The sequence below is a fragment of the Loxodonta africana genome, chromosome 2 (assembly GCF_030014295.1).
Source record: "Loxodonta africana isolate mLoxAfr1 chromosome 2, mLoxAfr1.hap2, whole genome shotgun sequence".
Taxonomy (NCBI): domain Eukaryota; kingdom Metazoa; phylum Chordata; class Mammalia; order Proboscidea; family Elephantidae; genus Loxodonta; species Loxodonta africana.
This window is the reverse complement of record NC_087343.1, coordinates 165,207,660-165,232,393: the sequence shown is the minus strand read 5'-3', so window position 1 is coordinate 165,232,393 and position 24,734 is coordinate 165,207,660. Positions and strand designations below refer to the sequence as shown.

Below are 24,734 nucleotides of genomic sequence, written 5' to 3'. Positions count from 1 at the left end.
CTGAAGACAGGGACTATGTCTGGCTCATCCTCAAAGCCCCAGAGCACTCAGCCCTCAGTAGCAGATAATAAACACTTGTTGAACTAAATCAATTCTGACCACCATGTCCCAGCCTGTATTCTCTCCTCTTAAGAACTCTGTGCAAGAAATGCCAAGGCCATTAACGTCCTGGGCATGGGGTAAGGGGGAGAAAAGGCTCGCTCCAGTACAGGAAACTCTTCCACTTATCCAGCTACTGCAGGCAGCGTGTCCATCACTTACATCCAAGTCCATCTCTGGGTATTTCCGGCCCTTGCTTTTGCCCAGACACTTGGTTTTTCCTCCTTCGAGCAGTTGGCACCAAAATCCTTTCTTTGGATCAAACCTGTGGAGGTGGGGAAAGCCTGTGGATTGGGAGCTGGCCCAGCCCAGCTCCTTTCCACCTTAAGGCAATGTTCACAGACCCCAGGAATGGCAGAGCCTTGGAGATCAGGAAATCTACTCCCCTCCACACACATGCACATACATACACAAGCACACGCTCACACACACACTTTTATACCCACACTGATTGTGTGGGGATGATATTTACTTCTTTGGCCCTAGTTCTGTCCCTGGGCTACAATAAACACTGAGTCTCCTCTCCTCCTGGCTGAGTGGCCTCAGCTCCTTCAGGAATCTATAACACAAACCACTTTCCCATCCTTCATTATTCTGAGCAACCTCTTCTGAGCATTCTCTTAACTCGGTGGTGGGCAACACTTTTTTTTTTTACCCAAGAACCCAATCCAAAACCAAAAACCCATCGCCTTTGAGTCAATTCCAACTCATAGTGACCCCAAAGGACAGAGTAGAACTGTCCCACAGGGTTTCCAAGCCTGTAATCTTTACAGGAGCAGACTGTCGTGTCTTTCTCCCACCGCGTGGCTGGCAGTTTTGAACCCCTGACCTTCTGGTTAGCAGGCGAGCACTTAACCACTGCTCCACCAGGGCTCCTTAAGAACCCAAGGGGGAGGGGGGAATTTACTAGAGGTTCTTTTGGTTTTTAATCAATTATATCTTTATCAGGAAATGCAATCTTTGCAGCTGTTTTAAGCATGTTCATCCCTGAGAGGTTTCATCTTATGGATAAATCTCAGAAATGACACAGCCCGCACATCTTCAGTGTCCAATGTCATGCTGGGCCTTCAAAGACATTTTGGACAGATGAGATCTGAAGCCACCACAGGGAGTACACACATATCGGCAAGAATTTAGCACCAGATCCAGAACCATCAGGAGGTTGTTGAGGAGAAGAGTATCAGGAAAAGGAATTCACCTTTGGAAGATAAGCAAACTAGTGGGTCACAGGGTGGGCAAAGTCATTAGCACTAATAACAATAGTAACAGTACCATTTATTGAGCACTCAGTACATGCCAGCCACTGAGCTACGAGCTCCCTGTGCATGCTTTCATTGAGTATTCACGGAGACCCTTAGGGAGTTGGACTTACTAACTTTATCCCCAATTTACAGATGAGGAAAGCGAGGCTTGAAGAAGTTAAGAGTCCAAGATGACATAACGGATTTGGGACTCTAACACAGGCATCTCAGACGCCATGGCCCTCATTCTTAGCTGCTGCTCCATTCTGCCTCGAGGTGCAGGGCTGACTTCCCTTCTTCACTTTCATCTTCCAAGAGAGTGAGAAGGGAGCACATCTGCTGTAAGGCTTCCCCCAGAATGCAGCCAGAGAGGGTGGCTTTACTCCTCCATCTCTTGGAGCCCTCGTCTGGCTGAGTGAGTCACTTGTCTGTGACCCGCACTGGGAGGCAGCCTCTCCCGAGCCCTGACCCCTGCAACACAGGCTGGCAGTTATTCATCTTGGGGAGAATATTCTCAATGACTGGCTGTGACTAGTAACAGTGATATTTTTAGTTTTCTTTCCCTGAAATTATATTTTAAATCATAATCTAATACTAAGAGATCCTTGTGGGAATAGGGACTGCTCATTGCTGATCTAACTTAGCCCAGACTGAAGAAAACATCCCAGGGGTGGGCTGACCATCACCTCCCTTTCTCTTGAGTGCATGCCTTCATTAATATGATTTATGATCAGCTTAGCTTTTCTGCTACCCTGCCATCAGGGAAGTACTGACTCTAATTAACCTGTATCTCTCCCTTAATCATTCAAGACTTTGGCTTTTTGGCCTAGGTGCCTGATCAGAGGAATCCCCCTGTTGAAAAACCGAAGTAACACTCACGCCAAGGTTTTGTGGTAGTCAATGGTGTTGGCCACCCCAAGGAACTTCTGCACAGTATCCATCACTTTGGCAGGTTCTGTCCGCAGCAGTTTGCCATCCAATACCAGAATCTGGAAAGAAGTGAAGGGGGAAAGGTGATCTGAACCTATTTCTACTTCACTGCCAAACAGGCTCCCAATCTGCTGAGTCAGCAACCATGGCAGCAGGAATTGAGCTGGCCACAAATTTGGGACCCTGCATTCTAGAATCTTCTCCTTCCACCTTTGAAGGGCAGGTGTCCCCCAGCCTCAGTCTTCTCTATTGTCTAACTCCCTGCTCTCTACCAACTTCCCCTGACCAATGTCATCCTCTCCTAGAGATTTCAAGGTACCCCTCGTACCCTTACAATATCCCTCTTTTGGCCTTTCTCCAAGCTCCCACCCTACACATCACTCCCTGCTTAAATCCTCCAAGGGTTACCCTAAAAGGCCTCGTGTGATCTGGCTCCTTTCTACCATGCTCCAGTCTCCCCTCCAGCTGTGCACCTAAGAGATTTCCAGGTCCCCTGCTACAGAGCCTGCTGTGGTGCATAAAGACTTGGGGGATTCTCACATATCAACCTTGGGATAAACCGGACTAAAGCTCTTGAAGACCCTGGAGGTATAACTCACTAATAGTGGCATTTCGGGCCCTGTGACTGAGGAAACTGAGGCTTGAAGAAGTTAAGAGTCCAAAGTGACACCTCTGAGGAAGTACTGGATCTGGGACTCTAACATGGGCGTCGCAGGTGCCATGGCCCACACTCTTAGCTGCTGCTCCATTTTGCCTTAAGGTGAAGGGCTGACTTCCCTTCTCCACCTTCAACTTCCAAGAGAGTGAGAAGGGAGCACGTCTGCTGTCAGACTTCCCCCAGAATGCAGCCAGGGAGGGTGGTTTTAGTCCTCCATCTCTGACCAAGTTTCACCTCTGACTGGGATGGTGAGATATTCTGAGGCTCTCTATTAACCACAGCAAACCAGGACTATGGTTGCCCTCCCATGGGTCAGGGACAGGTAGTTACCTGGTTGGCGTGAAAGGTGCTGAGCCAGCGCTCGATGTGGGTGGCGTACCAGCCGGGGACCAGGCAGCGGTTCTGGAGGGCACGCAGCTTCGAGGACATGTCGGGACCTGCAGTGATCACCTCGTGGAAGGTGTACTTCAGGGCCACTGGGTCATCATGGGCTCGCTGGTGCTGCGGGGAAGCAAGATGTCAGCATGTCATGTGGAGAGCACAAAGGAAGAGGCCTTCTTGAACAATAGCCTGGGAGTAGGCTAAGGAGATCCTGGGCTGGAACCAGAAGCTCTGGGTTCAAGTCCTGGCTCTGCCTCTCACTGCTGCTTGATATATAAGCAACGTTCTCAAATTCCAGCCAGACACAAATGTCTATGGCAGGCTTTGAACCCAAAACTTGTTCTCTCTTTGTTGAAAATGGAGCTTAGCGGTGTTAGAAAGGGTTTAATTAAAGGCCACTTGCACCAAATTAAGAATTTCTTCTTTACCGAACTCGGAAAGATTAGGAAAGAAGTGCAAACGGGAAACGTCAAGTCTGAATCACCTAAAACAATGTCATGGGTTGTTGGGTGGGTGTGTGGCCCCCTTGGGACGGAAACACTGGATGAGCTCTCAATGCTCCTGCAGAATTCCTGGAATTCTGGAGCTCAGGATCCTGCACCTCAGGGGATAACCCCCACCAGCTGACCACTGCCCCACCCTCTACACACAGCCCAGGGCAGTGAGCTAGCACAATAATGGTGCACAAGAGCCTCCCTTCAATCTGACCTCCAATAGGAGACAGGCCAACCTCCTTCCTCTCCTTCCAGCACCTTCCTGGATCCTCTAGTGGAAACAGTCTCCCTTCTCCTTGTCTCCCTTACCCCCTTGACCATGGACAGAAGAACAGGGTCTTAGACTTCGAAGACCTGGGTTCAAAATGCCACCCCATGAACTTGAGCAAGTCACTTGACTTGCTCAGTCTCGGTTTTCTCATCTGTCAGAAGGGCCAATGTGCACAAACTCCACTGGCTCCTAGAAAACTGCTGTGAAGCTCCAACAAGGTGGCAGATGGAAGACACAGCACTGTCATGAGTACACAGCGTGGGACCGATTCAGCCCATGTCAGCTCTTCCTTTATAAACTGGTATTTTCCCTCCCCCTGCCCCAGGACACCAACAGCCAGCTCTCTGCTCACTGCACATGGCGCAGCAGAAAAGAGAAGTGGCCTTCAGGCCTTTCTCACTTTTTCCCCCTAAAGACAAAGCCCATAGGAGAGGAGGGTTTCAGGGCAGAGTAAAAATGTCTAGACTAGAAGGACCCCAGTGGTCATGGGCCCCAGACCTTCTGTTGGCCCAGGACAGGAACCATTCCCAAAGCCAACTCTTCAGACAGGGATTGGACTGGACAATGGGTTGGAGAGGGACGCTGGTGAGGAGTGAGCTTCTTGGATCAGGTGGACACTTGAGACTATGTTGGCATCTCCTGCCTGGAGGGGAGATGAGGGGGTAAAGAGGGTCAGAAGCTGGTAAAATGGACACGAAAAAAGGGAGTGGAGGGAGACAGCGGGCTGTCTCATTAGGGGGAGAGTAATTGGGAGTATGTAACAACGAATTCTTCATTGCAAATACCTTCTTTCACCAACGTAAATGGCGACCATACACATGGACCTTGCCAGATGGAACACACAGAAATCAAATTCACTACATCTGTGGAAAGGGACGATGGAAAAGCTCAAGATCATCAGTCAGAACAAGGCCAAGGGCCGACTGTTGAACAGACCATCAATTGCTCATATGCAAGTTCCAGCTGAAACTGAAGAAAATCCGAGCAAGTCCACGAGAGCCAAAAGATGACCTTGAGTCTATCCCACCTGAATTTAGAGACCATCTGAAGAATAGATTCGACGCATTGAACACTAGTGACCGAAGACCAGACAAGTTGTGGAATGATATCAAGGACATCATCCATGAAGAAAGCAAGAAGTCACTGAAAAGACAGGAAAGAAAGAAAAGACCAAGATGGATGTCAGAGGAGACTCTGAAACTTGCTCTTGAGCGTCGAGCAGCTAAAGCAAAAGAAGAATTGATGAAGTAAAACAACTAAACAGAAGATTTCAAAGGGCGGCTCAGGAAGACAAAATAAAGTATTATAATGACATGTGCAAAGAGGTGGAGATGGAAAACCAAAAGGGAAGAACACGCTCGGCGTTTCTCAAGCTGAAATAACTGAAGAAAAAATTCAAGCCTTGAGTTGCAATAGTGAAGGATTCCATGGGGAAAATATTAAATGACAAAGGAAGCATCAAAAGAAGACGGAAGGAATAGACAGAGTCATTATACCAAAAAGAATTAGTCAGTATTCAATCATTTCAAGAGGTGGCATATGATCAGGAACCAATGGTGCTGAAAGAAGAAGTCCAAGCTGCTCTGAAGGCTTTGGTGAAAAACAAGGCTCCAGGAATTGATGGAATATCAATTGAGATGTTTCAACAAACAGATGCAGTGCTGGAGGTGCTCACTCATCTATGCCAAGAAATATGGAAGACAGCTTCCTGGCCAACTGACTGGAAGAGATCCATATTTATGCCTATTCCCAAGAAAGGTGATCCCACCGAATGTGGAAGTTATAGAACAATATCATTAATATCATACACAAGCAAAATTTTGCTGAAGATCATTCAAAAAAAACGGCTGCAGCAGTATATCGACAGGGAACTGCCAGAAATTCAGGCTGGTTTCAAAAGACAACGTGGAACCAGGGATATCATTGCTGATGTCAGATGGATCCTGGCTGAAAGCAGAGAATACCAGAAGGATGTTTAAAAAAAAAAAAAAAAAAAAATTTTTTTTTTTGTGTTTAAAAAGTGTTTTATTGACTATGCAAAGGCATTGGACTGTGTGGATCATAACAAACTGTGGATAACACTGAGAACAATGGGAATTCCAGAAAACTGTGCTCATGAGGAACCTTTACATAGATCAAGAGGCAGTTGTTCGGACAGAACAAGGGGATACTGATTGGTTTAAAGTCAGGAAAGGTGTGCATCAGGGTTGTATTCTTTCACCATACCTATTTAATCTGTATGCTGAACAAATAATACGAGAAGCTGGACTATATGAAGAAGAACGGGGCATCAGGATTGGAGGAAGACTCATTAACAACCTGCATTAGGCAGACGACACAACCTTGCTTGCTGAAAAGTGAAGAGGACTTGAAGCACTTACTAATGAAGATGGAAGACCACAGCCTTCAGTATGGATTACACCTCAGCGTAAAGAAAACAAAAATCCTCACAACTGGACCAACGAGCAACATCATGATAAACAGAGAAAAGATGAAGTTGTCAAGGATTTCATTTTGCTTGGATCCACAATCAACAGCCAGGGAAGCAGCAGTCAAAAAATCAAAAGACGCGTTGCATTGGGAAAATCTGCTGCAAAGGATCTCTTTAAAGTGTTGAAGAGCAAAGATGTCACCCTGAAGACTAAGGTGCGCCTGACCCAAGCCATGGTATTTTCAATCACATCATATGCATGTGAAAGCTGGACAATGAATAAGGAAGGCCGAAGAGTTGACACCTTTGAATTGTGGTGCTGGTGAAGAATACTGAATATACCATGGACTGCCAAAAGAATGAACAAATCTGTCTTGGAAGAAGTGCGGCCAGAACGCTCCTTAGAGGCAAGGTTGGAGAGACTGCGTCTTACATACTTTGGACATGTTGTCAGGAGGGATCAGTCCCTGGAGAAGCACATCATGCTTGACAGAGTACAGGGTCAGCAGAAAAGAGGAAGACCCTCAACGAGGTGGATTGACACAGTGGCTGCAACAGTGAGCTGAAGCATAACAACGATTGTAAGGATGGCGCAGGACCGGGCAGTGTTTCGTTCTGTTGTGCACAGGGTCGCTTTGAGTCGGAACCCACTCGACAGCACCGAACAACAACAGCAAGGTGTATATAAGTTTTTGTGTGAGAGACTGACTTGATTTGTAAACTTTTACTTAAAGCACACACACAAAAAAAAAAGCCTAGAGAAACCAGAGGAAGAGGGTGGCTTCCCCACCAGGCTCAGGAGGGGAGGTGGGGAAGAGAGGTCTGTGGGACCCGGGAGCAAGGAGGGTCTGGACCCTACCACCTGCCAACACTGCAGGGACACAGCAAGGCCCCCGAGAGAGAACGGTCTAGTGAAGCATCCATGTGAACAGGCTCAAGCGTGGCAGGGAGCTACTGAAAGTGGCCAGGCCTGAGAGGCCTTCCTATCCAGGCTGGTGGACTCCTCCCAAGTTACGAGGGGCTAAGGCCCAGGTAACACCCAACACCCTGGCATTGTGGCATAATCCCAGGAAGACTGACTGCAGGGGATGAACCCCCCTCAAAGGTCTGAGCTTAAGCTTCACTGTAAACCCAGTGGAATGGTCCTGAAAGTCAGGACTAAGTCAGGTCACAGAAATGGAAGTTCTGGTCCTTGTATACCTCCAGTAAGACCTAGGACTGGCGACCTCTCTAACCCGTATCACAGGGTGCGCTTTAACTTTCTCCCTGATCAGGTGTTTGCATCCTGGTCTTGTCCATCTCTGAATTCCCACTGCCACCCCTACCCTGGAGGCTATGGGGTATACGAGCCCAGACCACTGTTTGCCAAATCCAGGCTTCATCAAGATGGAACCAGCCTCCACCTCTCGCTGGAGTCAGAGGCAGGAGCCCGGGTGAAACTGGCAAAGTAGGTAGTTAACTGTGGGCTGGGGTTCCACATGGATTTCTGCCAGTCTCCTCCCAGGCGGGCAGGCTCTTATTCTTCCTTACTACCAGGTACCTAGCTCAGAGCTGGTACATACTGGATGCTTAATAAATACTGGGGTGAATGAATGAATAGGTAACTGAGTGGTAGACAGCCTCCCAGCCACTACGCAGGGACTCCATCCCAGCCCCGGCTTACCTGGTACCAGGAATAGGCCCGGTCTGCAGGGTTGATGAGGATGGTCAGGACCTTGGCCTTGGGCAACAGGGCAGCTGCCCGGCGGGGCGCCACTTCTGAATCAAAGTAGTTGGCGCTTTTCTCAAAGTAGAAGTCGGAGGTGGTGTTGGAGGGGATGGGGAAGAACTCCATGTACCTGTGGGAAGCCCAGGGAGGGGGTTCACAAGCACGACTCATAAGGAGGGGCCTGAGGAATGCAGCGTGAGAGGCTGGGATGGGGGTAGAACTTCCTCAGAAACAAGTGGGAAACATCGCTCCCATCCAAACAAGGACCAGTCGGGATTCCTTGACAGCAACGGCCATTCGGCAGCCTCCCTTTTCCGAATTCATTCCTTTTCAGGGGAGACCTTAGGGTCAGAAGAATCTTAAGACATATGGGTATGATGTGGTCTCTGGGCATGGGAAGGAGTTGTCATTCAATCCTAAATGCTGGCATCCCACCCACCCCATCCCCTGCCAAGTCCAATGCACCCGTTATAGGGCCCTAACTCTCTCTTTCTCTAGGGGGCGAGCTGGGACTCAGAAAGCCTCCACCTCTGATGGAGAGCGGGCCAGCACCTAGGGTAGGTACCGCCCTCTTCTGCTTCCAGAGGGCAGGGTCTCCACCCTGAGCTGGGCAGCACTTTCTGGGCTGTCACTGTAAACCAGAAGACCAAGGAAGGGCTGGGGTCACCTCCTGCCACCCAGTCCCCCTTCTGGAGCCTGCTGTGGGTGGGCCTGGCAGTCTTTCAGACAAACATCCCTCATCCCACCCAGGGTGACTGTCCACACCAGTCCTTTGGGACCACCTGTGGGTTGAGGATCCCTCTGTAAACTAAATGAACACTCCAGACTCTCCCAGGGACACTTATGAAAAATTAGAGGCGTAACTTCAGAGGTTCATGAGAACCAAAGCCCACCCTAGCTGAGGGGTCTATAGAATCCCTACTCCACCCTGGGGGCTGGCTGGATTCCTGCACCCTGCCTAGAGCCACCTACTAAATCGAAACCTCAGGAATAGGGCCTAGCAATCTATATCTCTTTCATCTTTCTGAATTTTTTTTTTTTTAATAAAATAGCATCTGTATGTCTATAATACCTAAATCAAGAAAGTTCTAAAAACAGATAATTTTTTTTCCCTAAGTTTGTAGCTAAAGTCGGCTGGCAGCAAAACTGGACCAAATTATGGGCAAATCTGCTGCAAAAAGATCTCTTCAAAGTGTTAAAACGCAAAGATGTCACCTTGAGGACTAAGGTGTGCCTAATCCAAGCCATGAAATTTTCATCACCTCATATGCATGGGAAAGCAGGACAATGAATAAGGAAGACCAAAGAATTGACACCTTTGAATTGTGGTGTTGGCAAAGAATACTGAATATACCACAGACTGCCAGAAGAACGAACAAATCTGTCTTGGACGAAGTACAGCCAGAGTGTTCCTTAGAAGTGAGGATGGTGAGACTTTGTCTGACATACTTTGAACATGTTCTCAGGAGGGACCAGTACCTGGAGAACAACGTCATGTTTGGTAAAGTAGGGGGGTCATCAAAAAAGAAGACCCTCAACAGATGGACTGACACAGTGACTGCAACAATGGGCTCAAACATAGATAGCAACGACTGTGAGCATGGCACAGGACCAGGCGGTGTTTCCTTCTGTTGTACATAGGGTTGCTATGAGTCAGAACCAACTCGGCACCCAACAATAACAACAGTGTAACTATTAATATATTTTACTACATGTTACTGTATTTGCTAAAGGAGTGCTGCCCTAGGCCCTGCTGGAGGTGTTGCTAAATATACAGTATCACACCATATTACCTTTCTAAAATCCAAAAAATTCTGACTTCCAATAACACATCTAGACACAACAGGTTTTAGACAACAGACTGTGGGTATGTTAGAGAAATAGATGATAGCTAGATTAGATAAAATACAGACAATAGAAAGACCTAAACCCAAAAACCAAACCCGCTGCCATTGAGTCGATTCCAAGTCATAGCGGCCCTATAGGACAGAGTAGAACTGCCCCATAGGGTTTCCAAGAAGCACCTGGTGGATTTGAACTGCCGACCTTTTGGTTAGCAGCCGTAGCACTTAACCACTACGCCACCGGGGTTTCCAACAGAAAGACAGACAGGCAAAAAAAAAAGAAAAATATACCCAGAGAAATATCAAAAAACAAATAGGACATGGCCCATAATCTCTCCACCAAGCTAGCTCACTGACATAAAAATAAAAATAGCAATATATGTATAAGATGAGAAAAGTCATATAGTAAAGAAAGATACCAACTGGAAAATTAGACAGTAAAACAATCCCCGAGCTGGTCCCCCACACCCACCCTAAGGTGACCTCTGTTGACATGGTCCAGTAGGAAGCTGTAATTTTAACCACCTCCCAGGGCAAGTCCCTGAAGGCCAGGCAGCCAGCCCACAAGAACACCTCCTGCCCCATGGTCAGCCTAACACGGTGGTAAGGGCCAGCTCTCGGTCAGGACATTCAGATTTTAGCCCCTGCTGTACCCAGTTCTCAGGCCCTTGGATGAGTCCCTCTCCTCTGGGACTCAGGGTGTTCCTGTTCAAGCAAAGTGGGGGGCTGGACTCCAACTCCCAGTGGTCTGACTTCAGGTGATAATGCAAAGGGGCAAAGGGCTTCCTCATTGAGCGTTCTGTCCAGGACAAGGCTCCAACATTGTGACCCAAGGGTTACTGTGCTTCATCCCTGTTTACAGGAACTCCAGCTGCGCGTGAACAAGAGCCAGCTGCTTCCTGCTGTGGCCACTGTAGACCGCCTCCTGGGGAGGCCCGTGGTGGCCTTCCCATCCTGCTGTGGACAGAAAGACCCACTCACCAGTCGATGCCTTTGTGATAGTTGTGGCCGTTAAAAAACTGGATCTCCTCAAAGGTCTCAGAGCTGGGGTAGTTGCTGCTCAGGTCCGGGTGCATGCCCAGGAACAGGTAGAGAGCTGTTGTGCCTGTGGGAGGGGGACACAGCTGAGACCCAGGGCCCAGCCTCCAAGAAGAAAAGGGAGAGAGGAGGCAACACACAGAATAGGGAGTCTGAAAACCTGGGTTCTGGTCCTAGCCCTCCATTACTCCCTGGGAGACCCTGGGTAAGTCCCTTCCTCTCTGGGCCCTAGTGTCCTCACCTGTACAATAAAGGAATTCTATTAAACCCAGGATGAGAAATATATGGCACGCATGTGGACACCCCAACTCCTGTACCCTCTGTCCACTACACAGCAGATTCGAACTGCTGACCTCTGTAGATATCACTAATCCATCACAGCACTGTTCATCACTAAAGAAGGACTCAGCCTCAGATCCTCACCACTCCACTCCACAGCCACATCCAATTGATTACTGTCTCCTCACAATCCCAGGACTAGATGGTTTGCATTGGTTCTTTCCAGCCTCTGCCCTCTCTGGCACTTAGAAGAAGGTTGGAGAATGGAGAGCTCCAGACCCTCCAGTTCTGTTGACATGAAATTCTTGAAGGGCCAAGAAATCTAGCTCAGATATCTCCTCCTCTGGGTGCCCTCCCCACACTTGAGCTCCCTCCTCCATCACAGTCCTGGGGAGTTCATTCATTCCCCGTGGTGTGAGTCCATGGTTTATCTGCTATATAAACCACAAATCTGGAAGATCCCAGAAGAGGAAGAGGCTGTAGAATTTCAAGATTAAAAGTATAAACTTTGGGGTCACAAATACCAGGGTTCAAGACCCGAAGCTGCCATTTCCTAACTGAATGTGTTTGAGGAAGCCACTTAACTTCTCCAAAATTTTATTTCCTTGTCTGTAAAACAGGAGTACCCATTCATGACTTATAGGGTGTGTAGATGGCAAATATTCAGCAATCATGTCATCACTTCTTTCTGCACCTCTGACAGATCTGACTAATTGATCACAGTTCCCTTGGCACTGAACTAGTTTTGTCTGGCGCTGCTCGGACTTGCAGAGCAGCAGATCTGGGCTTCTCTGCTTAAACTCAGAGACTCCCAGGAGGATATACGGAAAGGTCCCTGAATCTGTGACTCAGGACAGACAGGAGAATTCTGTATCCACCCCTATCCCAGCTTCTACCCTCTTCCCACCTACATACAGACAAGCAATTCATGTTTACGCCAACTTCACTCCTACTTCCTGGGGAAGAGGGAGGTTAGCGGGGACCAGAGAAAACAGGGCAAGACAGTTCCCAGAATTTTGTGGCTGAGACAGCAGGAAGTGCGAGAGGCTAGGTCAAGAGTGGAGAGACCTGCCTGTTTTCTGGGGGCCAATGATGAGGAGCTTCGGGAAGCGGTCACACGTCTTCTCCTTCGACCAGATGTCTTTGTGGCGCTTGTCCTCACAGGGGTCCTAAAGCAATGGTCAAAGAGGCATGACGGGGGTCCAAAAACCAATGAATGGATTCCAGCGCACGTGGATATGTGGCTTTTACAGCCCTGCCTGACAAGGATAATAGTTACATGTGTCCTTGTCACATCCCCACCTCAGGACGCTAAGCTCCTTGCAGGCAGGGACCATTTCTGGCACGTCTCATGCAACCCCACAGACCCTAGCAAAACGCGCAGCTCCATGCTTGGCACATAATAGGAACTCATGAACACTTGCTGAATTTAGCTGGACGAGCTATGTCTGAGCCAAGGGTCAGCAAACTTTTTCTGTAAAGTTTAGTAAATATGTTAATAGCTTAGGCTTTGCGTATCATCCGGTCTCTGTTGCAACTCCTCAACTCTTCTGTTGTAGCATAAAAACAGCCACAGATAATATATAAAAGAATAAGCATGGCTATGTTCCAATAAAACTTTGTTTACAAAAACAGATGAGAGTCAGGATTTGGCCCAGGAACCATGGTTTGCGGACACCTGGTCTGAACTATGACTGCTGCTTCTGCTTCCACGGGCAGGCTTCCTCAAGAACTATCCCCCCAAAATCTTCGCATCATTCCCTTTCCCATGGCTCAGAGCCTGCTGGAGACAGAAGGGGCATCAGGGATTATCCAAGAGTCTAACCAAGGCAGGGCAGTCATCTTCTCATCATCTACACCACGCTCTGACAGTTTTTGAACACCTTTTTCCCCCCGGAATTCAGAAATATTTTAATACAATCAAAGTACAGCCATGAAGTCGCATTCAATCCACTGAATATACTCAAGGTATTAATAAAAAGATTATAGATCTTTATTCACTACCTTAACATAATTAGAGTATCTGGATCTTATAGATGAGACTAATCATCATATTCGCTCATATTTGCACTGCTAGGCAAACAGCAGTAAGTTAATCTATGGACTGTGATAAGGGGACCTCGGTCCTCTTTGATTTGAAGCCTAAGTATCAAAAATTCATGTGTTCTTTTCCTTTTTTAAATACCCTAATACTTGAATCCTAGGAAGAACAGTCAACCAATTTCAGGCAAGATAATGAGATTTTTATACAACTCTGATTTGAAAAAGAATATCTTAGCCAAGACCGTACATACTTTAACATCCAGATACCTATGGATTCATATAAAGACAGTAATAAAAATGTCAATGCAAGTTTTATATTGTATTCCTCAGTAGAGAACATAATAGGTTCTTGGAGTAAAACATTATTTTCAAATCCGAAAACACGGCCGAGAGGGTAGGATTCTGATGCAGGATTTACGTGTAGAAGATGGTGTAGGTATAAAACACGTGATAATACATAAAAATCAGTATCATGGCCGGTTTACTTAAACTTCTGTTTTTACCGTGCTGCAAGCTTTTAAAAAATTTAAAAATCCTACTGATATTAAATCTATTGGTAGCAGTAGTGTAAAGAGGCTGAACTCTGTCTTTAGGAAGCTGCAGATGAGTGTGCATGTACACAGGACTGTGTGGGGAGGTGTGCACATGGACACGCGTGCATACGTGTGCACGGGAGCAAGTGAATGTACTCACTCCAGTGAGCAAGTACACACCTGAGTTACATTCCAGTGTGACTGTGAGGTGTGAAGGGCCCAGGCCCTTGAGCCCATTTCTGGAACATGTGCCTGTGAGCAGGTGGGTATTCCATCCCTCTACCAAGGCACCCAGGCCACCCTGCCCTGCCATCCCTCCACCGACCTGCCAGAGGGGGTCCTTCTCTTCAGAGAAGATCTGGAAGTACTTCTGGGCCAGCTGCACCGGGGGCAGAGTCTGTAGCCGGAGGTTGGTCCAGGAGTGCAGGAAACGCACCAGGTGCTTAAAGGTGTATAGACCCAGGCGGTCATTCCCATAGTTGGACAGGTGCGTCATGAAGATGCTGATCTGTTCCCGCGGAGGGAGGAGGGAGGCCAGTCAGCATCTGGAGCCACCCTTGCCCTCACGTCTGAGCCTTCTGGCACTGCCTCAGGTGCAGGGCCACCAATGATCAGGTCAAGGTATGCTGGGGCTGTCACCAAACTACGGCACAGCCAGGCGTGAATCCACCAACTATCACAACCCAGAAATGGGAAGCTGACCCAAAGCGGGAGTTACCTGTGTTTTCGTTTTTTTTTTGGAGGGTGGGATGCATGGAAGATAAGGAGTACTCAGTTACCCATAAAGCCGAGTAACAACACACACCTGGTAGTTATTTAATATTATTTAAGCATGGATAGCTGTTTTTATTTTACGAGAAGGAAAGAGAGACTCAAAAAGCTCAGGTGAATAGTAATACATATGCACGCTTATGAGCAAATACTGAAAAGAGAACCTGAACAAAAATGTTAATGCTATTATATTCAAGTGTAAGATTATGAAAGAAAAGAGAGCTCAGGTGCCTCAACCAAGGCCACTCTGCAGAGGACAGACAGAGCCAGGGATGGAGAGTGTCCCCAGGGCCCAGCCCCGCACTCCCACATCCACCTTGTCCCCAAGTGCAGGCCAGCCTGCCTGAGCTGCAGACACCGGTCCGGCACCCCCACCTCACACCAGCCCCGGGTTGTGGAGCACTCACAGGATTGAGGAGCACGGTGAGGAAGAGCTCGCCCCCGTTGATGATCTTGTCCAGCTCGCTGGAGCCGCCAGGGTACTCGTTGTAGAAGATGGTGTGTGTGAAGAGGCCGCAGGTCTGCCGTGGGAGGACCTGGGGATGGGGTCGGGGAGAGGAGCTGTGGCATCTGTAAGGCCAGACAGCAGTGGGAGCACCCTTCCTCAGGAAAAGGCTGTCTCCTCAGAAAGCCAGCCTCCCGTGTGACCGCAAAGAGCAAGGATGTGGCCTGTTCTCATCTCCTCTCACAGCCCCCACCCTTGGGGGTCCTCTCCCCCAAAGACCCTCTGAAGCCTCCGAACCACCCACTTCTGTGAGCCCACAGGCCCTTGCCATTTTACATACTTCACTGCTATCCTCTGAACAAGAAGAACAGACCCAAATAACGGAGACAGGGAAGTGAGAATGTTTCTGAGAGCTCAGACCATTTGCCCAGCAAGGAGTTTTATAGGAGTTCCTGGTACCGAACAGGTTCACAGTCAGTTGGTGAATGGATGAATAAATATATGAACAAACCCTGCACTTCCACAGCTGCCCCATCTGGGCTAATGACAACGCATCCTTCTGGTGGCTCAGGCCAAAAACCTTGGAGCCATCCTTGACTCCTCTCTTTCTCGCATACCCTACATCCAACTGTTGGCTCTATGTCATGGATTGAATAGTGTCCCCCAGAAATATGCATCAACTTGGCTAGGCCATGATTCCCAGTACTGTGTGGTTGTCCTCCATTTTGTGATCCTATGTAATTGTCCTATGCGTTGTAAATCCTAATCTCTCCCTGTGGTTAATGAGGCAAGATTAGGTTATGTTAAAGAGGATTAGGGTGGGATGCAACACCCTTATGCAGGTCACATTCCTGAAATTCCCTAGGGTGTGGCCTGCATCACCATTTATCTTACAAGACATAAAGGAGAGAAAAGTGACCAAAGAGACAGGGAACTCCTACCACTGGAACAGTGGTTAAGAGCTTGGCTCCTAACAACAAGATCAGCAGTTCGAATCCACCAGCTACTCCTTCGAAACCCTACAGGAAAGCTCTACTCTGTCCACAGGGTCACTACAAGTCGAAATCAACTTAACAGCAACAGGTTTTTTTTTTTAACCACCAAGAAAGAAGAGCCGGGAGCAAAGTATGTCCATTGGACCCAGGATCCCTGTGCTGACAAACTCCTAGATTCTGGGGAAGACTGATGGCGAGGGCCTTCCCCTAAAGCCAACAGAGATAGTAAGACTTCCCCTCAAGCTGGTGCCCTGAATTTGGACTTCTGGCCTCCTAAACCATGGGAGAAAAAAACTTCTGTTTGTTAAAGCCACTGTGGTATTTCTGTTATAGCAGTACTAGATAACTAAGACCCTCTACCTTCAAGACAAGATAGACTATCCTCACATCCCAACATCACATCCTGATCCAGGCTACCACCATCTCTCCTCTGGATGACTGTGGTGGCCACCTGCCAGGTTCCCTGCTTCCACCTGTGCCTCCTACAGTCTCTGTTCCATACAGCAGGCAGAGTGATGGAAATCCTTTTAAAATATTAGTCAGATCGGAACACTCAATACCTTCCCATCTCAGACTAAAAGCTAATGCCCATCCAATGGCCCCACGTGGCCCTGAGTGATCCACCCATCACCCCTCTGACCTCATCTCTTACCAGGCTCCCCCTCCAGCCACACTGGCCTAGTTGGTCCTCAATCACACCCAGCACAGCCCTGCCTCAGGACCTTTGCACTTGTTGTCCTCTCTGCCTTGAATGCTCTTCCCTCAAATAGCAGCATGGCTCATTCCCAGGAAGGCCTTCCCTAACTACCTCATTTAAAATAGTTTCTCCTCTTCCCACAGCACTCTCTACCTCCCCTCCCAGCTTGATTTGTCTCCATGGCACTTACCACCATCTGACCGTTACATACCTCACATATTTACAAGCACAATGTCTGTCTCCTGCCCCTGGAATGTTAGGTCTATGAGCACAGGATTTTTGTCATTTTGTTCATGTCTGTGTTCCCAGTGCTTAGAACAGGGACAGACATACAGAAGTTCAGGGAAAATTACTGAATGAGCAAACCAGTGCATGACACAGAGGCCTGTCCCAGGTCCTCACTGGAGCTGTCTGGGCCAGCTTTAAAGAATGCTAACTCCTGATCCCTGTTCATCACAAAAGCTAACAGGAGCTCGTGAAATGGGCCAGACTGGCAGCCCACCTTCCTCGGAGTGAGAGCCTCAGGGCAGGCTGCCCATGACAGTGTGTGCATACAGGCCAGGCCAGGCGGGCCCGTGTCTCCCCGCCTCCCGGCTGCCAGGGCCCACTTACCATGATGCCGTTGTGGATGAAGCCGCGGCGATAGCGGGCTGGCTTCAGGTGAGGGTACTCCTCTGTGCTGGTCACGCGGATGCTCCACACCTGCTTCCAGGCCTCATACAGTTGCACATGCACAGGGTACACACCCGAGTGGTGGGGTGCCACGGCATACCCCATGTCTGTGGGAATGCCGTGCTCCTGTGGAGAGAAGGGTCAGGGCAGGGTGAGCATGGGGCTCCTTCCCCTCTGGGCTTTAGTTTCTCCTTTGGAGAACGGGAGAGAGAAACCAGAAGCTAGAACATCAGGGCAGCTGGGCCAGATGGAGAAGGGAGGTGCCCAGAGTCCAGAGTGACTGTCAGAGCAGGGCTAGTGCCCATGTCTCCTGACTCTCAGTCCAGTGTTCATGCCCACCCTCCTCCAGCACAGAGGACTCAAGCACCTAGTGGTGAAGGACAAAGACGGGGCTTTTCCTGCCTTCTCTTGGCTCTAGTTGGCCTTATTCCCTCCTAAGTACCTCCTCAGCTTCCAGAAGATACCCACCCTAGCCTAAAGGTAAGAGCTTGGGCTCAGGGAACAGCCAAGTTTGGGTTTAAGTCCTGGCTGGCTTCTCCTTAGCTGGTGTGACCTCCTTGAGCCTCAGTTTCTCGTCTATAAAATGGGGCTATCAATACCTGCCCCTTGGGGGTCTCTGTGAGGCTTCAACGAGACAGTGTCTATAAGGGAAGCTAGCCCTAGCCCTAGCACAGGGATGTTAACCAAAAGCTGTCAGACCCGCTGCAAAAGCAGCCAGAGAGCAGCAGTCTGGACCCGGGCAGCCCCCAGCCCCCGGCTCTGCCCTGTAGGGAATCTTACTCACGACAGCGAACTTCTTGTTCAGGGCCATCTGCTCGGCCAGCACGGACTGGTTGTGGAAGAGATGGGGCTGCATGTGGCTCCACATGTGCGGAAACCACCAGAACTCCTTCACGTACGACAGCAGCAGGTCATCCCCAGCGTCCTCGGCGTCAGTACCTGCAGCCCAGCAGAGGCAGCTGAGCCGGCCCACCCGGCCATGAGGCCCCCCAGCCTGGGCCCAGCCCCAGACGCGTCATCTGGGCTATAGCACAGGAGCGGCCAGAGCCCCAGTCCGGAGCCCTAGGTTCCAGTCCAGAATGTGCCCTTGACCAAGTCCTTCTCCTCTCTGGGCCCTTGTGCCTCATCTGCGCAATGTAGGGTTTGTAGTCAATTGCCTCAAAGGTTCCTTCCAGCTTTCACCTGCCTGTTCTTATCCTCTTCCTATTTTTCCATTAGGTCATTTGTCTTTTACTTATTGATTTGTAGAAACTCTTTATATATGATAGGATATTTACTCCTCTGTCTAATGTACATTATTACAATCACCTCCGATACATTAAGAGTTGATAATATAATACGTATTGTCTCCTATTTGGCTCTGGAGCTATATTGCCCAGATTTCCCCCAGAATTATTAACTAATAGAGTTTTGCCTAGAATTCAAGAAAGGATATCTTCACTGTGCCCTGAGTAGAAGTCAGCTAGAGGGAACGGCCACTGAAGATGACCTGCTGAGGGTTGCTCCCTCTTGCCCAATCCCTGAGGGCAGGGTATGAGGAACCTGGGAGAGTCCAAAAGTAGAAGGAAGGCATGAACCATTCAACCCACAGCCCACAACCTTGACTCTTACAACCTTACAGTGACAGTAGTCATCTTGGGTAAGTACAGTTACACAACATTTTTACTTTCTATACTGTGTATTTCTATACTGTTCTTAAAATTCAAACAAATTTATGTATAAGCAGAAACATCACAAATAATTTTAAAAGGTAAGGGGTTGCATGGGAGTCAGGAGGGAGAAGATGCCCCAACCAGGACAGCACAACCCGAAAGCCTCAGGGAAGGACGAGTGGAAACCCATGTTGCTGTTACCTTGAAATGGCCACTGCCTGGGCTGACTGCTCTTGTGGGCTGTTGGCTCTGGGGAGGCCAAAACCAAAAACCAAACCCAATGCTGCTGAGTCGAGTCCGACTCATAGCGACCCTACAGGACAGAGTAGAACTGCCCCATAGAGTTTTCAAGGAGCACCTGGCAGATTCAAACTGCCGACACTTTGGTTAACAGCCACAGCACTTAACAACTACGCCACTGGGGAGGCCAGAGGAGTCAAATTCGCTCCTAATGTGAGTCGGGATTGAATCGACGGCACTGGGTTTTGGGTGGGTCTGTAAACCCACTGCTGCCCTTTGTGGCACAGTGCTCTGAGGGTCTGGATGTCGATAAGCCCCTGGAAGTTGCTTGTGGCGGCAGGGCCAGGCTCACTTACCTGTATGGAAGAATTTCCCTGAGTAGCCCAGGTTGAAGGTGAAGTTTGGGATGTGTGCGCGGAGTTCATTCTGTGTGTCAAACAGGGCCTGGCAGAGAAAAGGGGAGAAAATGGTGAGGGCAGGCCAGGAGCATCCTGCAACTCCCACTGAGGGCCCAGGAAGGGTCCTGCTGCTGCACGACCGGCTACAGAGTGTGCAGGGCCCAGATCAAAACGAAAATATAGAGCCCCTTGTTAAAAAAGTATTCAGAATTTCAAGATGGCGGCAGCAGAGCATGGAACCGTATGCTCTTCTGAGTGTAGGCCCTGAGTGGCTGCACAGGTCTCATGTCCATGAGCCCAGCCCTGAGCTGCCACCTCCACCAGACTCTGGCAAGAAAAGCCCTAGATCCAGCCAGTCACTGCTATGCGTCCTTAAGAAAGCTTCATCACTTGTCTAGGCCTCGGTTTTCCCAACTGTAAAGGGGGACAATAATATCTCCCTCATGGGGCTCTTGGGAGAACTAAAAGAGTGATTGTGTGGAAAACTGCCTGACGTATGCTAAGTAACGAAAAATGGGAGCCGCTGCTGTGTCTGGGCTCACTGCCACTGTGTGCTGCTCTGTGCCTGTCTGTCAGATGTGAAGGGTTTCTCCTCCTTGCAGGGCTGATATCCAAGGACCATGACTTTTCCCAAGATGCCCGGGGTACCCTGCCATGCAAGGTCCCAATGCACAGCACACCCAGTGCTTTGCAAGTCAACGATGGGATGTTGACGCTTCTGAGACAAATGCTCAGTTATACTCTGGGTTTAGGATTGAAAAAAAAAAAAAATCCCTCTCCTGAATGACTCACAAGGCTGCTAAGAAACCTTCAAGATCCTAATTTCTGAAGGCTTTGCAAACTAAAAGTCCTGGCCCTCCTGGGGCAGCCCTGTCACCACCATCATCCTACGGAGGCTGTGCACTGCCTGGCAGGTGGGCATGCTTCAGCTGGGTGGCCTCAGGCACTTTACTTCACCTCTCTGAGCCTCAGTGCCCTCCTCTGTGAAATGGGGATGATACCAATTCCCATCTCCAGGGCTACTGTGAGGATCAGCTGGGGTAATGCAGGGGAAGGGCTGAGCACAGAGCCTGGCACTCCCCAAGCCCTGAAACAGCAGCTGCTGTTGGCATTATTTAAGCTATGCTGTACAGCCAGTCCTGTACAAGTTAATGAGGTGACACTCATGTCCCTAAAAGAAAGGCTCAGTTGTAGCGTTGCTTGAGATTAAAGGGAAAAGAATGCTGCCCTTTCTGACTCACAAGGATGTTCAAGGCAAATGAGCCCAGGGCTGGTGCAGCTCTGTGCAGTCTGTACTGCTGAGCACAGGAAGGGGGCGCGTCTATTAATATTTGTCTACAGAAATGGCTCCAGACTACAATTACTCCTCTCACCTTAAAAACAGGGACAGTGAGAAACCAAGAAGGGCAACCCCAGGGCTCCTGGGAACACAGTGAACCTGGCAGCCCAATGTCCTCAAGGGTCAAGCCTGGACCGCAGCCTCATCAGGACTCGTCCCCAGACTGGCAGTCAAGGACCTGTGTTGCAGCAGGAGAGAACAAGACTGGGCCACTGGAAGGGGGTGCTAAGTAGAAAGCCGCAATCCCCTCAATATAGACGGTGGCATTGCATAAAGTTTTAGAGCTGGAAGGCACAACAGGAATCATCTTAAAAGTTTCACAGGAAGGGCCTTTCTTCATATGAAATCTCAAGAGGCAACACCATGTACCAAACAGATCAAAGTAACACCACCCTGCTGATCGAGGTGGGGGAGCCAAGAAGGCTCTGAGCCTGGTCTGGCTGCACGTCCCTCCTCACCCCCATCCCCAGCCATCCAGGCACCTCTGGGAAACCCTGGGGCTCCAGGAAATAGCCTGCGAACTCCCGTCTACCGTCTTGTCATTTTACAGCTGAGCCTCTGAGATGGGAAAGGACTTGCCCAAGAGTCCCCAGTCAACTAGGGTCAAATTGGGACTGGAAGCCAGGTCTTGGCTCCCCATACAGCTCCTGCTCCCCAAAACCCCCGCTCTGAAACATCTCTGGGGGTGTAAGGAAGAGACGAGAGCGTGCTCCATGTACAGAGGACACTCCTGACCAAGGAGGGGCCCAACCACAGCAGGGCCTTCCTTCCAGGCCCCAGGCAAACCCCCACCAGAGGGCGAGAGGATTCCAGGTGGGCCAGGGACACCAACAACCCTGAATTACTCAGGAAGAAAAGTACGCCTTTTATAAACATTTTTTTAACTCCTGCTATTAACATCAAATCCTCAGTGAGACGGAATGACACAGTGGGTGCCATGATGGGCTGAAGCACAGCAATGATGGTCAGGATAGTGCAGGACCGGGCAGTGTTTCATTCTGTTGGACATGGGGTCACTGTGAGTCAGAATTGACTCAACTGCACCCATCAGCAACAACTAACATCAAATAGAAGTCTTGGTTTGGTGCTAATACGTTTCTAACACTTGCTAATCTCATATGAGTGAGGACAGGCGGTCAGCAGGCAGCATGACCTCTCTGTAACTTAATCCCACTGTCCCGTTTCCGCTGGATTTATTGTTATGGTTGTCCTCTATTTACGACAGCTGATACTGATTTTCCACTTACACCCGTGATGTGGTTTCCTTTGCAAATAACTTTAATAATTGAGTTGATGAAAACTGTATTTTAAAGACTGCTTAATGATCTTAATTTTTAGATTTCTCTTTAACAGTGATTGGTCACATGTGTGTAAAATACTGTGGTTTGCAAAGTGTTTTTACACACAGTTCAGTTTGGTAAACACTTTTTGAACTAAACATACGCATCCTACTATCTATCTATGTCAAGTTGGCCCCGGACTCAGGGTGACCCCATGCACAACAGGATTGGACCATCGTGTTCCATGGAGTTTTCACAGGCTGATTTTTGGGTGTAGATCGCCAGGCCTTTCTTCCTGGTCTGTCTTAGTCTGGAAGCTTCACTGAAACCTGTTCAGCATCATGGCAACATGCAAGTCTCCAGTGAACTGACATGTGAGTGGTGGTTACGCCTAAGGTACACTGGCCAGGAATCGAACCGGGGTCTCCCACAAGAAAGGTGAGAATTCTGCCACTGAACCACCACTACCGTCATCTGTATATATATTGCTGGAAATATGACTGATGTACACTTCAAGCTCTAGTTCTTGTTTTACGAGTTTTGTCAGAGCTCTGGCATTGACACAAGCATTTTGCGAGTTAATGGTACATTTTGGTGACGGGTCTCATTCTCCGTGTCTCAGTTGTAAATCTTGCTATACTCAATACTTCAACATGATTTTAAATGACACTTGCTCCTAATAAAACAATTAAAAACAAGACTAGCCTAGGGAAGGGGGCCATTACCTTAGGTAACTAATAGCATCTACGAGATGCTGATAGGGCAAAAGTCACAACAGGGTGCCTGAAGGTGTCACATCTGGGAGGCCCTGCCTTACCCGTGTGGCACCCAGGCCATACCTTCACGTCCTCCACCTTCATGCGTGTGCCCTCCTTGCCCACGAAGATGTCATCGATGTCCACCAGGATGTAGCGGTCTAGAGGCAGGGAGAGGCGCTTGCCCGTGAGGAAGGCCACAGCGTCGACGAAGACCAGCTTGTGCAGCCAGAAGTTGAGGTTGTTGCCAAACAGCACGCGCTGGATGCCGTCGTGGAGGCCCAGGTCCTGGACCACAGTGGCGTGCAGTGCGGCATGCAGGCCAGCGTCGGCACCCAGGTGCGGGATGGACTCTGACGAGCGTGTCTTGGCCAGCAGCACTGGCTCGTAGGTGGAGTGGTTCGACTGGAACACGGTCCAGTCCTCGCCGGGCAGCACACCCTTCTCTACCTCGCTAGGCCGCGTTACGTAGAGCAGCGGGGACTTGGGGTTGATGCTACAGTCCTTCAGGCCCAGGTTCGAGTGCAGGAAGAGTGGGAAGCCTTTGAGCTGTGCACTTAGCAGGCTGTTCTCATTGGCCTGCAGCAGGGTGGGGGGTGGGGGGGAACAGTGCTGTCAGACCTAGAACCCAAAGGAGCCATGGGGTTTCAGGTGTATAACAGTAACATCAACAATATTCACTAACACTCCTGGAGGGCTCACCATATTCCTGGCCTGTGCTAACCCGCCATGCAAGCCCAGATCCACCCCCTTACAATAATCTACTAACAAGTACGATGCACTTCCCTAAAGCCAGGCACCAGGTTCCATGAACTCTGTACACAGAAACGCTGCTAATCCTCACAAAGCCCCCATGATGGAGACCCTGCTTTCACCCCCATTTTATACATGAGGAGACTGAGGCACAGAAAAGCTAGGTAACTTCCTCAAGATCACTAGGAGAAAATCTAACAGTGGTGAGCATAAACTGTGCCATCAGACTATCTGGCCCTGGATGAGTTACTTAACCTTTGTGTGCCTCAGTTTCCTCTGCTGTAAAATATAGCTAAGAGTAAATACCTCAAGGGGAGATGGGAGGATGATAAGCGTTGATGCTGCCAAAGTGCTGGGAACAGAGCCCGCAGTATTATCAATCGCTCATTTAGTCCTCTCATCAGCCTCAGGAGGCAGCTTCCTTGGTCACCCCACTTCACAGGTGAGGAAACTGAGGCTGTACAAGGAGTGCTGCCCTCAGTGGATCAATGCATAGCCAGGAGGTCTGGCCCTGGAACCTCTTGTACCTAACCACCAGCCTTACTGCCTGCGGCTTCCAAACTGACTTTGCCACATGACCCCTTCCTCAGGAGAAATCTCACATGGACACAAACTGAGAAGAGATCGAAGAGGAAGAGTCTGCTGCAGGGAGCAAAGGCACCCCTCCACAGCCCTCCTGACCCCCAATAAGCCCCTAGCACCCCCTGAGGTACTTGAAAACCACTGAGGCCAAACCCTGTCACTGCCTGTGGTGGTGAGCTCTCTGCTTCTCTTCTCCTCCCAGGGC

At 49.3% G+C, this 24,734-nt stretch overlaps 1 protein-coding gene across 18 annotated transcripts in view; it reads right to left on the bottom strand.

Annotated features, from left to right (window-relative positions):
- Positions 1–24,734, bottom strand: part of NDST1 (N-deacetylase and N-sulfotransferase 1) — a 173,266-nt gene that overhangs the window by 76,073 nt on the left and 72,459 nt on the right. For 17 of the 18 annotated variants that reach the window (XM_064278284.1, XM_064278250.1, XM_064278280.1 and 14 more), the window contains 12 exons: positions 23,279–23,773; positions 19,779–19,866; positions 18,315–18,469; positions 17,471–17,656; positions 15,129–15,257; positions 14,276–14,458; positions 12,447–12,543; positions 11,039–11,162; positions 8,169–8,343; positions 3,259–3,429; positions 2,220–2,329; positions 262–364 (listed from right to left, as the gene is read on the bottom strand). In XM_064278284.1, coding sequence (XP_064134354.1) covers positions 262–364; positions 2,220–2,329; positions 3,259–3,429; positions 8,169–8,343; positions 11,039–11,162; positions 12,447–12,543; positions 14,276–14,458; positions 15,129–15,257; positions 17,471–17,656; positions 18,315–18,469; positions 19,779–19,866; positions 23,279–23,773 — 2,016 coding nt within the window. The remainder of the gene's footprint in view (positions 1–261; positions 365–2,219; positions 2,330–3,258; positions 3,430–8,168; positions 8,344–11,038; positions 11,163–12,446; positions 12,544–14,275; positions 14,459–15,128; positions 15,258–17,470; positions 17,657–18,314; positions 18,470–19,778; positions 19,867–23,278; positions 23,774–24,734) is intronic. The other variant, XM_064278323.1, reaches the window with a different exon arrangement.